The 15,720-nt window shown below is 39.5% G+C and overlaps 1 protein-coding gene across 20 annotated transcripts in view; it reads right to left on the reverse strand.

The window, feature by feature from the left end:
- The window catches only part of SOX5 (SRY-box transcription factor 5), a 607,966-nt gene that overhangs the window by 91,734 nt on the left and 500,512 nt on the right, over positions 1-15,720 (reverse strand). For 11 of the 20 annotated variants that reach the window (XM_079305080.1, XM_079305086.1, XM_079305092.1 and 8 more), the window contains one exon: positions 4,960-5,083. In XM_079305080.1, the coding sequence (XP_079161206.1) occupies positions 4,960-5,083 (124 nt within the window). The remainder of the gene's footprint in view (positions 1-4,959; positions 5,084-15,720) is intronic. The other 9 variants (XM_079305083.1, XM_079305076.1, XM_079305090.1 and 6 more) reach the window with 1 other exon arrangement.

The raw sequence follows: 15,720 nt of genomic DNA on the forward strand, positions 1-15,720 counted from the left end.
CAAAGTCTGGGCTACTCTGTGTAGCTGACTTGGAAACTGCTGGCAAACAGTGCTGCAAATGCAGAAGCACAGAAACATTCTCATCGGGTCCATGCTGATACTTAGATTTGTTGAAGAAGACCCAGAGAACATTGTTCTCATCCTAACTCCTTCATTTTTTGTATCTCAGTCCCCAGACGCAGTCTCCTGTGCTTTTTCAAATCTTTATTTCCCTCCTTTTAGTATCTCTTACATAGGAGATACAGCCATGCCTTAATATTCCACATACAAACCCATACATATGTGCATTAATAAAAGGATCATACTACCTACGACTGATGAGCAGCTTGCTCAGAGGCAGAACCGTGCAGTTTTTAAAGGGCACAATACAAAATTTCTCTTCTATCACTTGCACCATTTTTATGCTTTCAAAGCACTTCTCAAATATTAATTAGCTCTAAATAAATTCTAATTATTTCTAAGAGTGGCCTAGCAGATCCGTATCATCTGGTGTGAAATATGACTTCAGTGAAGTCAACAGCAACAGCTCCTCAGACTGCAGCAGACCTGACATTTCCCTTGCCATTGCTAAAATCCTAGGAGTTGTGCTTGTTATCTGGTAAGCACCATAAGTAGAGCTGAACTAGCAATAGCAGGAGTAACAAGGGATAAGGTTACAGAATGAGAAGAAAAGAAGGGTTAAATGACCTGAGCCAATCTGTGGAACCCCACTGTAGGAGAGGCTTTGGGAAATGTAGTAATTGGACTCTGATTTCAGCATCAGCTGAATTGGAAGTTGCCCGCCCAGTGCTAAAACCAGTTTAAATAGTTGAGATATGGGGGTCAACTCCTAAAATTTGCTCATGCTGCCAGTCACTAACTCAGTTAACAACTACCCTTGAAACATCAGCCCTTTATAAAAAGATTTGCACTATATATCTATCTAGAAGTTACATATTGTGCGCATAATAAAATACATATAAAGAGGTTTGCATGAAAAATCAAAACATTTACATTGCAAACAGCATACATTGCATGAATAATGAAGAATAGGGCATAGAAGTACATAATTAGTATTTACCTTTCTGATTGGGGACAATATAATCCATCACATACTGCCAACTTATTTTTCTCATAAGAAAAAGTACTTTGGTTGTAAACAATAATATTAAATATTTTATACATGCAATTACATCTAAGTATGGAGGTTAAAAATTAACTGGAATCACAAATTATGAATCTTTTTTTCAAATAGAATATAATCCTAATAGAAGCTCCTCCCTTCATCTCTGCCAACTTTACCACCACACAATATGCCATAGAGAAAAAAGGGGAAGTGTCAACTTGTGTAAATTGTCCCTTATGTAATGCAAACCATCTGTTTAAAAAAACAAAACAAAATGAAAACCCAAGCTACTCCCAAGCGTGATCTGCTATGGAGAAAAAGAAAGAAAAGGAAATGTAGTACATCAAACTGCAAGCCAAAGACCATGACCTGCCATGGAACCATGAAGAAAATATTTACCCCTCTCCTCCCTTTATTTACCCAATTTTGAAAAATATTTGGAAAAGCATAATTGAATCATTTTCTCTGCAAATAATAGACTGATATTGCTGTATTTTTTTAGCATTTCATCTCTAGAACGCTTTCAATCAGGCTGGAACCAAGCAGAGAAAAACTCTTTGTTTTCAACAACATAACACACAATGATGCCACCACTGGGTTAGAAAGTACCTGAGTCCTCAGACACTGCAACCTGGCTAAGGATGGGGAATAAAGTGTCAGTACACTTCTGCATTGTTTTTCTAGTCTTCCTTATGTATCTGCCATGAAAGGAATCTAAATTAACCAGTGCTATTAACTGTTACAATTATTTTTGTTCTATCTTCAGTCTGAATGCTCAGAAAAAAAAAGTATGTGTAGAGAAAACAATGCTCTTCCTTTCCAGTCTCTGCCTGGTAAGTCAGGAGTCCTTTGGTGAGCACTGCCTGAGGAACCCTCCTACATACACACTCTGAAACCATTGGAGAATTAAGGTCTGACCGTCTCTTGGAAGGTACAGGTGAGTCAGAAAGCGCTGAATCAATGAATTAGGTTTTATTCTCTATGAAGGAAAACAAAGCAGCAGTAAAACTATTCATAATTTCTTCTCTTTTGCTGACCCTGAGGCTTGACCACACATTCTCTTCCAGCTATAACTGGGCCAGCCACCAGCTTGGACCACAGCCCCCTGTCAAAGATTAAACCTGTGACCAGGCTGCTTCTTTAATCTCTTCCCAACACGTTTCCATGAAGAACAACCAAGTAATTTTAACAGAGTTCTTGCTGTCCCAGCTTGGACAGAAGCAAGTTTGAGAATGCTTAATCAAGAAGCTTGGTCCATATGTCTCCTGACTTCTCACAGGGGTAGGGTGCAGTGCCCCCTTGAATGTGTCTCCAACAGCTATTCAAAGCCAAGGCACTCTGTATCACTAGCTAGTTATGAAATTGCTGCAATAATTCTCTCTTCCTCTTCCCCCAGATTTTCAAATCTCACTATTTTGAGGAACTGCATGTGAAAAATGCCATAGTTTCTTGTTCTTTGTGACTGAAAATGAATTGTTACATGAAGGTTTTTATCATTCCTATGTGCAGGTTGTTAATGCTAATAAATAATAGAATCATCACTAGAGAATTTCTATCAATCAACCACAGAAAATAATTGTGAAAAATATAATCAGTCCAGAAAGAAGAGCAGGTTTCCAAAAAGACTGGGAAGATGTAGAAGTGAGATTCCATTTTTATCAGGCACATAAACTAATTTTAAAACATAGAATGGCAGTCATATACAGATGATGCTAGTGAGGTCTTCGGAAGTTCCTGGGAAGGCTTTGCTCCCAAAAGTAAACTCAGTGAAAACTGGGCATTTAACACATTCAGAAGCTGAGCAAATTAATCTGCTGTACATTCCCTGTTGCAGTACAATGCTGGTACTCAACCCATTTCAGCTCAGTTCAAGCCAGCACAGGTGACTGCACTAGAGTTTGCAGCACAAGAACTTGGTAAATGCCCCTAAGACTTAGATCCTAATGTCTTTGTCATTCTTAAGAGGAAGGTTTAGTCTCCTAAATCACTCTGGTGCTTGACAAAATTTTATCCAAAGCTTTCTGGTTTACAGTCTTTGCCAAGTGGAATGATATACAGTAGGGTAAGCAAAAAAAATGGGAGAAATATGTTTTAATGGTCTGTAAAAGACATTACTTGATGTGAACATATTATGGTTGGAAGGCAGCTAGGTGAAGCTTTCTAGGTGTAGCCAAATGTGTATGCAAATTTTTGGTTACACTAGATAGTGAGTGAAAGAAACAAACACTTTGGACTAATTATCACTTCTCCTCAGCTTCTCAGTCAAATTCAGCCAAACATGCCAGGCAATCACCAAACACAGAGCTGTCTTTTTCCATCGGCTTCTGCTCAGTCCTACATCACAGCATACCATTAATTCCAAGCCTTACTGCCAGAAGTAGCAGAAACTTTGCTCTTTTTGCCTTTTAATTTTCAAGGTTACGCAAACACATAATGTTGTATCTATTTCATAGATGTGAGGAACTATAGAACTATCATGGAGTTAATGTGTGTGTAGCATGAAGAAGAGGAAAAACCACCTCAACTCCTTATATCCAAACTGGACTTATTAATAAGGAACTAATATATGTCTAATGGTGTGCTTTCCTGACCTTTTCCAGACCTACAGTTATGATAGCACTCATATTCAGTGTACCTTACAGTTACACATTCAGTAAAGTGGATCACTGCTCCTCCCAGTCAAAAGAGACTGAGTGTGAAATCACTGGAAGAACTGAATGAGACTATGTTTTGGCACTGCAGCTGCTGAGGGATGTGAAGTGTTTGAGACAGTACTTTTCAACAGTGGTCCCATACTATAAAATATCAGGAAAAGGTTAGCGGCCACAGAAATTGAGTTAGTGTTCAAGTACTGTGTCCATGATGTTCAGAAGCTGGAAGAAATATGAAATTGTGGACTAAGCCAGCTTAACTAAAGAAATCTTCTATGTTGTAAGTTTACAAAAATGCCGCAGTGGCAAGTGATGAGTAACTTAAACCAGCTGATGAATTAATGAGTTATTCAATGATACAGATACATACAGTGACATGGACATATCAAACACCCATATCAGAGACAGAAAAAGGTAGAACAAGCAAGTCCTGGATAATTCAGTAGAAAACTGACGGCGGAAGAGTTATACAAGTGCAGGAAAACAAGTCTATGATATTCATGCTCTAGCTAAGTTTATTCATGGAAATAAAGTTCTTTCATTATTTCTTAACTTGTATTTATTCTCATCATGTTGACAGTAACATGAAATCCTATAGAAGGCTTAAATAAAATTAAAAAAAAAAATTGTGGAGTGTGGAGAATAACACAAATCTTTCAGAGATTAAAAAAGTAGATGCTATAATTTTTAGTGTTAGGTTTTCACAAATATCCTCAGTTTGTGTTAGTCCATCAAATTGAAAGGCATATGCTATCTTTGATCTCTGTGCAGAACCTCCGTTGAGATTAATGTGAGTTCTGTGTGAAGAAAGAGACTAGAATAGGCCCTCAGTTCACAAATAGCAAGCAGTCTGCTTCAGGAAAAAACATGTTTTCTTACAACAGTGTTGAAATTTACTGGGAAGTTTCAAATAGCTTCTCTTCAGCTGCAAGTTTGTGGTCCTGAGCATGTTCACTTGTCAGAAAGACCTGTCAGAGAGAAGATGCACAAACCTACCTCTTGTGTGAGATGTTTGGCTGTTATGTTGAAACATATTCTTCCTCTCTGACAAGCTTTTCTCATACTTGTAATAACTAATCCTCTGTTTTACACTCATCTCTACAAGTTAATGGCTTTGTTCATTGATGAAGTATCATTTTATACAGGCTGGCATGAAATTGTGCCCTATACCCACTTCCAGCTAAAAAAATCTACAGGACTTACTGCATCCCGCCTTGTAGCTGAAACCAGGAGGAAGAAGGAATCCTTGCTGTGCAGCTGCTGCTAGGGTTCGTTGGTCTGGAGGGAATACGGGAATCATTAATGGAGGCAGCTGACCCTGGACCTGCTGAACAGGAGAGGGAAAATCAAACACAGAATTTTTTTGGGGGGATGATGTCTGATAGTATGCTTTTTTTCACTTCTGATCTGAGAGCTCTGCTTTGAATACACTACTTCATATTGGGGTGTTCCAGCAGCATCAACTGTTGAGCTTCATCTTCATTACCAAACCCTTCAAATGAATTATGTTAATCCAAAATAAACTGAAGTACTTCACTAAGGCATATCTATATCCCACTTAATTATTCCCCCCAGAGTTCAGGATGACTCACTTATCTCTGACTGTAGGGGGGTATGTTCTTCTTTTTTATTGAACTCTTTAGCAGTATCTGTCTCAGACAGTAGCTTTCACCCTGACTAAGCCCAAACACAAAGACACCTCCTCAGAAGGAAAAGTAAGTGCATAAGTAGCACACACCACAGCCAGGACTAATTTTCTGCTCATACACATGCACTTATTTGTACATGTGAAAAGATAAAAAGTCTCTGGGACGGTCAGAAAGAAGGCTGACACATTTTATTCACAAATAAAACAGCTATGTCCGACATGTTAGGTGTTCAACTTTGCACAGCAAATCTGCACAATCATGCTAGTCAGGAAGTGGAAAATATTATATTGTAAGTGGACACTGCAGGGGACTTAAGACATGCAGAAATTAGTCATCAAAGCTGCAACTGGGCCATGGGACAACATCTACTGCTGCTGCTTTTACCCAGTTCTGTTAATGGCTTTTAATTGCTAGAAATGGAAGTTGTGTCTGTATATCAGACAGATGAGAAACGCAAAGTTTGCTGGATTAAAATGCTAGATACTAGTTTCAGTTTAAAAGCCTCACTGTATTGACCAGATCAGCCAGTAAAGAAAGACTGACTCAGTTTTTAAGAGAACTCATCTAGATTTTTAATTACACTGTAGGCATCAGACATTTATAAGTTTTTGAAAACCACAATTTATTTAGTGGTCTGTAGCCTTAAGTAATTCAGAAAATTAAGAGTATCAACAGACAACCTCCTGTCCCAAGGGGGGCAAGAAGGTGTTACTGCCTGGACAGTAGAATTGGTGAAAGAGAAACTGCACCAGTCCTTGACTGCCATTGTTCAGACTACACCATTTAAACTTACTTTTATCTAATCTCCTCAAAATCCAGGCCAGTCGTGGTTCACCCAACACCATTACCAGACATAACAATGATACAAAATTTGGCATTACCATCCCTTTTTAATTTATGCTGGGAGCTGTCAGCACCCCTGTGTGTGCTGACTGCATCTTTATAGTCTAAAACAATCATCATGGATGGAGTTCAAGAGCACTGCTGACAGAAATTCTTGCCATTGGAGATTAAGACTGGGGCTGAAGATAGAGTCCATGTAGCTCCACTCACTGAACTAGCTTAATCCAGTTTTTGTTACGTCAATATTTTTCTTTCTATTCTGATCCTGTTAATTAGAAGGCACACATCTTTTCTATTGAATTATGGGAGAAAAAAAATATAAAATGTGATTTGTTCTCTATTCCCATGCAGTTATCCTAGAGTTGTCCAGTACCTGCCTTTTCTTCACATGTTTATTTTTGTTTGTTTGTTTGTTTGAGGTTTTGTGGTTTGCTTTAAGACAAAGACAAAGTAACTGTTCTTTTAGAACAAAAATGAACAGCCATGCAGAATTTTTGCATAGTACTCTTCTTCGGCAAAAAGCCACAGAACTTTTTTTAAATGGTTTCCAAGGATGAAAGTGACTTTGCCAAGTGAAGAAGCTTCAAAACAGGACTCAAAAACACTAATAGAAAGACAGATGGTTCTACTAAGTGTTTTGCTGCCAAAAAAATGTTAAAAAAAAAGTGAAAAAAATGTAGTGATGTTATTGAAGCTGACTGTAAAGTTCTCTGATGACTGCAAATACTCTTGTCCCACTGCAAGTGTTAACTCTGCCTCCAGGGCTAATATAACTAAAGCACCACACACACACAAATTGTCATTGCCAAGCCCACAATGTAGCTTAACTCTGCACTTGATTCCAAGTGACTGCCAAACACATGGGCAAAACACCACACTGAAAAATTCCCATTTAAGAAAACATTTACCAGGAAAATGCCCTTTCTTCCTAAATCTGACTGCTGCATTTCATTTTTTTTTCAATTTGCTGCTCCTCTTTAACCCTATAAGGGGCCTTACAGCCCCTAATTTCAAATGTCACAATGCTATTTGCATTAAGGAGGTAAAAACATATAGTGATGAGGATGGTTTGCATGGATATAGAAATAACACAGTCAAAACAATGTGATTTTCATTCCAGAATGGAATGTATGTAGCAGCACTCAGCTACACTTCATTTCTCCTAAACACAAATACATTCAAACATTAGTTTATTTTAATCCAATTACCTGACACAATATCATACAAATTATGGACTCTTCATTTTTATGGCTCATTTAACTACTACATCTTAACTTGTTATGTTTGTTATTATTAACTGGAATTGCTAGGATACAAGTGTTTCAAGTGGCATTGAATACAGGCCCTCCTTCTGAGTTTTACATCTAAGGTGTTTTCCTTTTTTTTTTTTTCCCTTTTCAAGATATTACTACATCAGTTAAATTTCTCAAATGTTTTTTATTATATAGCTTACATATCTTCCAATATTTTCCGAATTGTAACTTCTTGATTTTGCATTTCTAAATTTAATATAATGGACTGCAAATCAGAACTATTTTCCAGGCCCTTCAATTTGTTCTTATAATCGACATATGTCCATAAAAAGAAATCTCTTCAACAATGTAATAATTCATACAGCTGGCAAGATTCTCCACTGGCCAGCCTCTCTACATGATGACCTCTTCTCAACTGTAATATCCTAAAGGAGAAAACTGTATTTTAAATCCTCACAAAATTCCCAAAAATTTAATGAGCTATAAATTCACCTTGTAACTTCTTATCTACTTTCTGATGTTAGTCTGGATGATACAATCTTCCAAGGTCCTGTTTTTTCATATTCCCTGATTTTCCTTTTAATTTAAATGCCACATTAATTACAATATCCTTGTACTGCATGAAAAACTGCACAGGTATGGTATGCACAGAAAAGCTTCATAACACATGGAAAATAATGAAGAAAAGTACCGAATGTCAAGAGAGCCAAAACATTCTATGTAATCAATTCTGCAGTCAAGGAATTTGTACTTTTGTATGTCTGACAAGTTATTTGAATCAAGAGGTAAACCCATGAAAGATGCACTACTAGCCATTTATTTTAAAAGAAATATCACCCCTTTAGGAAGCGGATGCCTAAGATTTCAGTCAAATAAAGTCAAGGTTCTTTCATTCATAATGAGGACAATAAATCATTCTCTCTAATGGCAATGTATTTTAGGAGTGTGAGAAACTCCAAACGAATACAACCTAGAGCCAAAACCAAACCCAAGTGTGTTTTTTCTGCATGGCCTGGTTTTTGGTAGTGGGGGGCCACAGGTATGGCTTCTGTGAGAAGCTGCTGGAAGCTTCCACCATGTCTGGCCGAGCCAATCCCTGATGGCTCTGAGGATGGACATGCTACTGGCCAAGGCTGGGTCAATTAGAGATAATGATAACACATCTGTAATAACAGATTTAAAGAGAAAAAAAAAACAGCATAGTGGAGCAGTTTTATTTTCACTCAGAGAAGAGGAGGAGGTGAGAACATGTGAGGAAAACAACATGGGGACACCAAGGTCAGGGCAGAAGTGGGAGCATGAGGTGCTCCAGGGCCAGAGCCAAGATTCCTCTGCAGGCTGTGCTGAGCCCATGGGGAAGCAGCTGTGCCCTGGAGCCATGGGGACACATGGGGGATGCAGAGATTCACCCACAGCCCATGGGTTCCATGGGGGATGCAGAGATCCACCCACAGCCCATGGGTTCCATGGGGGATGCAGAGATTCACCCACAGCCCATGGGGACACATGGGGGATGCAGAGATTCACCCACAGCCCATGGGTTCCATGGAGGATGCAGAGATCCACCCACAGCTCATGGGTTCCATGGGGGATGCAGAGATTCACCCACAGCCCATGGGGTTCCATGGGGGATGCAGAGATCCATGCACAGTCCATGGGAATCCATGGGGATGCAGAGATTCACCCACAGCCCATGGGGATCCATGGGGATGCAGAAATTCACCCACAGCCTGTGGGGGTCCGGGGGGATGCAGAGATCCATGCACAGCCCATGGGGATCCATGGGGGATGCAGAGATCCACCCACAGCCCATGGGAATCCATGGGGAATGCAGAGATCCACCCACAGCCTATGGAGGAGGTGCTCACACCAGAGCAGGTGGATGCCTGGATGAGGCTGTGATCCAGTGGGAGACCCAGAGTAGAGAGGGGCCCTGCTTCCAGGCTGGAACAGCCTGTCCTTGAAGGACTGCACCCTGTGGGAAGAGCGACCCACACTGCAGCAGTTTTGGGAGGATTGTTTGCCCATTGGAGGGACTCACATCGCAGCAGTTTTGGCAGACCTGCTGCCCATGAGAGTGAAACCACACTGGAGAAGTTCACAGAGAACTGTCTCCTGTGGGAAGGGACCTCATGGTCTCACAGGGGAAGGAGTCCTCTCCCTGAGCAGTGGAAGAAGACCTTGGCTAATGAATTAACCAAAATGCTCACGCTCTGTCCCTTGTACTGTTGGTGGAAAGGAGGGAGGAGTTGGGGGAAGAAAGGTATTTTTTTAAGGGCTTATTTTACTTCTCATTATCCTCCTCAGATTTTCTAAGTAATAAACTAACTTTGTATCTCTAAGTTGAGCCGGTTCTGCCATTGGAGTGTTTTCTCCCAGTCCGTAACTCAACTCACAAACCCTTCATTAATTTTTTTCTCTCTTCTGCCCAGCTGTGCAGCAGGGTAGAGTGAGTAAGTGGCTTTTGTGGCTGCCTGGTCTTTGGCCAGTGTCAAACCACACCACCAGGAAACCTTCATAGTTGCCATTGAAAATGCAAAGAAGAGACCACCCCATTGTCAAAGAACTTAATGCAAAAACCAGTACGAGCACATGACAAGCAACTAATAGTAAATCTACTGTCCAAGTGGGAAACTGAGACACCCACAGCTGTCTGCAGAGATTTTTGATTTTGAAAAGTGCCTCAAGGTATCTTTATTTGTTTCAGTGCCTTTGAAAAATCTGGCCCTACATGGCTTACCATATCAAAGGAAATTTGTTGGCAAACTTGGTTGAAGCCTGGGCCAGAATCTTCACAAATCTGTGCATGTCCTTTATGACTTAACCATAACAAATCCAGCCACACAAAGACATTACATCCAACACAGTCACAGTTAATACTTCCAGGACTCTCAGCTTCATTATAATTGTAGTATTTCCACCTAAATTCTGCTCTCTTATCTACTTTTAGGAACCCTCTATGGTTACCACAGCTACCTAAGCACCAAGCAGTATGTTTTTAACAGTTACCCTACTGTTTGTTACTAGCTCCTGCTGTGACTTCCACAAATTTAGATTGCAAACACTTGACAACTACAGTTCTATTTTCTGTAAAAAGCCATGCATACTTTGGGTCACTATGTAAATAGCGACACAGGGAAAATAGTCTAAAGAAAAATTAAGATTGCAAAGTTAGACATTCATGGCTTAGGGAATGCCAGAATCAGGGAAGCGTGCATGACCTAACTTTGGTCCTTTATGCCCCTGCATCCAGATAGAATCTTTAAAGTTCAGAGTTTCTCCTTGTACATGACTCTCTACACCATTTCTCAAGTAACATAAATCCATACTTTCAACAACCAAAGCCCTAAAAGAGCAGTTGTTATTAGTTTTATCTATTTTCTCTTCATATACTTCCATCAACTTAATTTCCTCAGCTTCTCATAACATATTTATTAGCATCAACTTTCATGTAAGTTCTCTCCAAGGTAAATATCCCAATGCATTTCCCAGCATCTATACATTTATACATATAACATTTTCCATGATGGGCAAATACAGCTAATGCACCCATCTCTAGTTCTTCAGAAGCAATTCTATTAATTTAGGTGAGAGTGGTGATGGATAACAAATTACTCAGTGTAGTTAAGAAGAGTTGCTTAAAATCAACACTCTCTTCTCTACAACCTGATAAAACTCTGAACAGTACCTTACTCTTGAACTTTTCAGAAAATGCCCTTCAGGAGCTGCATGAACATCTTTGTTGAAATGGACTCTTACATGATTTCTTCATGTAGAAGTGTGGCTAATTTTTATCTCCATTTCAGTTATTCTCAGCTGCCTTGAATAAGTTCAGATTTTACATTCTTAGAATGCACATGAATGATTTGACTAACTTCAAACTGCTTGTGGCTAATTTATAAGTTAAGCATCTCTTCTACTGTTTAGGAAAGAATGCAATGCACATTTCACATGCAGCAACACAAATCTGTCCTTCAAAAATGACATGTTTAATTGCATTTGTCCCCCATTCCTCCAGAAACACTTGGCTCTCAGTGACACACACTCTGCTGAAGGACTAGATTCTTTAATTAGCACATGTGTTGGCCCTCTTTCTCTCTAACTCACCCCCCTCCCCATGTCTATCTTAAGGGAAATAAAAATATATGTCCCCATATAACTACAACCTGCTATTTTCCCTTTCAGTGATGTTTAAAATAAGAAAAGAATTTTTTTTCTCTTTCTCTTCTCTGCATCACTTCCCTAAATTGACATAAGTAAGTCCTGAATCTATACAGCAGGATGCCCTGCCTATCCAGGTTATGGAATAATCCTACTGAGTTTGAGGTGCCTTTTTATGGGGTGCTTACTGAATGTTCAAGATGCATAGCAGAAGGTGGATGGCATGAAGTAGAGATGCATTTTTTTCGTCCTAATCACCACCTGTAAACTTTTCTGCAGTGGATGATTTGGGTCCTCAATATTATGCTTCCCTTTGCTGTGTATGAGGCTTACACAATTCATATCAGTACTTACCAAAATTTACTGTGTCCAAACACCTCAGCTCACTCAGCAGTTCTCTCTGTTCTCACAATTGTTTGCAAACAGTGATAATGTTGGCAGAAAACATGCTCTCATAGTGATCATCTTATAAGGAGAATAAAAAAGGCGATTTAGGGAGACACCTCCATCACCCACATCCTCCCCATTACAACTCTACTAGTTTTATTTGGAGTGATGGTATGGAAAAAAAATTAGTTTGATGGAATAAGGAGATATGGAAACAATCCCTAATAGGTATGTAACCTGGCACATCGGAAACACAAGAAACAAAATTTCGGGAAAACTGAAATGCATCTCAGGAAAATACATATGCATTTTTTGTTTTAAAAAGGAAAGGCTTTTCAGGCTGGAAACTTTCCACTTTTGCTTAGTCCTTCAAGAAAACCCAGGTGTCACTACTAGCATCCATCTCAAATTCATCTCATCATGAAGTCTGTAAATTAACACACACTTAGCCTTTTTAACTGAAGTGCTGCAAAATGCCTTAAACTGCCAAATAATACACACAGTAGCTGTTTCCCAGCTGGTAACTTCCTTCTAAGGCTCTCCGCCTTCAGTTCATGCTACAAAACAAAATGCAGTGTTGAGAGAAACCTCCAGCAGCACTTTGCAGGACAGAAGCCAAAAGGACCTTTCACATTAAGGAACAACACTTGGAAACTTCCAAAAGAAAAAGTAGTGTTACTTGTTCACTTCTGTAACTAAAATAAAGAACTTCAAAACATTTTTCTAAATGTTTAATTTAGTATAGAAAAACCAGAGAGAGGACAGAAAAGCAGTAACATTATTTTTTTGCATTGGGAGAGGATTAACAAACATTCATGCTTGTGCAACTTAGCATGTAAGTTACCTACGGGCAATTCTGACAGAAAGGTATTGGAACAAACAGCCAAACTGAAGAGACTACCTGAAATAAAAAGAACATAAACTGGAATTCATTCCAATAGCCAGCTGTCTTAAGACAAAAGCCTAAGAGTTCACCCAGGAGTGGTTGCTCCAGACTATACAACACCCCAGTGAGTGGGGTTCTCTGGCAAAATCAGAACAATCAGAGTAAGTGACTGTAATTCAGGTAACAGCTATACTGGAAGACTGAAGTGCACTCTCAAAAGAACCCTTTCTAATCCCAGCTCAAGAGTAACACTAAAAATAATTTCTCTTCCATTTTTATAAGAGAAAAAGATTCATTGTTTGGTTGATTGGGCTACTTGTTTCACAAAGAGGTTGAAGTTAGCAAATGTGCTTTTGAGGCATGATGACCAGAGTTTTGGCAAAATTGTGTTATTTCACCTTACTTAATATTCACACAAACACTGTGTTTCTTATGGCATAGCTCCAAAGCACCTGAGCACCTTGTTTAAATGTTAGTAGCCCTTCTAGAAGAATAAACCAGGACTGTCAGGGAAATCTGCCACGAACTTCTGGCTGTCAACACTGCTGATTTATATGCTATATTGTTTTCTCTTTGTGTTTTTGTTGGCTATCAGCAAGTTGCTCCTAGGTGCAATTGTCATGAGCAAGAGTTAATCTGCAAAGTCACTTCTTTCAAAGTGGAAAATTTCTGAACTTCCATTAATGCCTGATGCTACCCTGCAGTGTATGACAGAGCACAGTTTCCATATGCCTGGCTAATGCTTCTCCCAGTGAGGTCTGGACTACTGCTGATGGCTTCAGCACTAAGCTATCCAGTGAAACATTTGTCAGGGAAAAGAAAACAGGTGTGAGGTTTCCTGATGTGATTTTAAAGACAGCATGTATTGTTGCTCAAGCATTCCTTGAGCAGCGCGTGTACTCTTTTCTACAGTTAGATGATTTATTATAGATCTGTTCAGTTATTCAAAATATAATGAACTATGAGTTTATTTGTACATGCCAGAAAGAATCAGGGTTACAAAGCAATACACTTCCCTCATCACGGTTTATAGCAGCCTTTCAGAAGAGATCTGTGTACTTTTCCCTTCTGATTTTCCACATTCTGTTTAAAAGCACTGAAGTGGCTGAGTTTTGCCATGTATGTGCTAGCCCAGCTCTTTCTTTTCAGAGTCACTTCGTGGTGACTCAATGCTCTCATTTTACTGGATCCAAAGTTTTTGTGCAACAGCATCATGGCTTGATGTCAGAAGAACTCCAGAAAGTAGATTTGGTAGGAAGAACTGCTGCAGAGGAAGCAGGGAAGAGCAAACAGGCAGTTTTGCTAATAGGGGATTCTTCTTTTTGAGGATGTCCAAGTGGTAAAGAGCGGAATGTAGAATCAAGAGGACATTTCCTGCAGGAGCACTGGGTTTTTTCAAGGCTGACTCTGCAAATCTTAAAATTATAAATCAATGGCTAGACTATAAAAACAAGTAGGAATGGGTGGGAAGGCTCAGAACTGGAATGGGATTTAAAGAGGGGGAAAAGAGGAAGAGGAATAATCCAAAAACGACTTTTCAAGAACTTCCATGAATGTTGGAAGTCAACTGTTATGGGCTGATGTTTGGACTGGCTCCTCTCCTTGCTTCCCCCGTGCAGCTGCCGGTCCCTCCCTCGGATGGTTTTATCTAGGCTGGTGTTTTCCGGCTCGAAGGACCAGGGGAGGGGGAAACAGCTGAGCAGACGGCAGAGAGCAAGACACAGCCCACAACCGAAGCGCAGCAAGAGAGAGAGAGAGCCGGAAAACACCAGCCTAGATAAAACCATCCGAGGGAGGGACCGGCAGCTGCACGGGGGAAGCAAGGAGAGGAGCCAGTCCAAACATCAGCCCATAACATCAACAGATTCAGTTGAGAATTAGGAAATTAGTAAGTAAATTAATAGGAAAGAAATTCTAGCATTACATGCCATCACAGCCAGGAAACCTGGCTGTTTTCTGACAGGTAAGTTCTGTCACCTAGGAGAAATGCCCCACCTTGCTATCTTTTCAGTGCTTCCAAGGCACCTTTGGGCTCATCCTGACACCAAAGTACTGTTCTGAATGTTTTTGTGCAAAGGATGCAAACAGGATGATAAAATGCTCAGCTATAAAACTGCCCAAAATGGTTTTCAGGTCAAGAATGCAGCTTAGGTAATTAATTCTAAGTAGTTTTCTAAAATAATATTCAAATTATTTCTAAATGCTTTCTAAATTTATTCCAACCATGGCTCTTTCTCCTGTATAGACTGAAGCAATGCAGTTTTTGGGGAGTGAGCCTATCCATCAATGATTTCTGCAGTGCATTTTCCTGAAAAGATCAAGAAATGGGTGGAAAGAGCATGGCTGATGCCATTACACTTTAAAGAGTGGTATTTTTTGTCATTTGAAGTTATTCAGAGGCATCTGTCTTAAGGCCAGCTGCTAAACCTTCCCCTTTATCCCTTGTTGACTTTTCTGTAATATATTCAAACACCAATAACTAATAATTTTGATGTACAAATTGCAGTAGTATTTTCCCTGTTCCAAAACCCCAGATTCTTAAACTGAAACACAGATAACAGTTCCAATTAGGAAAACACTGCACTTAAGATGGTGTAGAGATGACGGCCAGTTCCATGATCTCATTTTTGACACAATGCTAAGGGTATTATTTCAAACAAACCCTAAGGTTTCAAGATGCATTTTTCACTCAATATCTCTTTGACAAGTGGAATATCATTAATAAAAAAAAAAAATACAGCAATTTCAGTGTGTAGGCGACAGGGAAGAAATAGAGGTTAGTTAA

Source organism: Erithacus rubecula (genome assembly GCF_903797595.1).
Source record: "Erithacus rubecula genome assembly, chromosome: 4".
Taxonomy (NCBI): Eukaryota; Metazoa; Chordata; class Aves; order Passeriformes; family Muscicapidae; genus Erithacus; species Erithacus rubecula.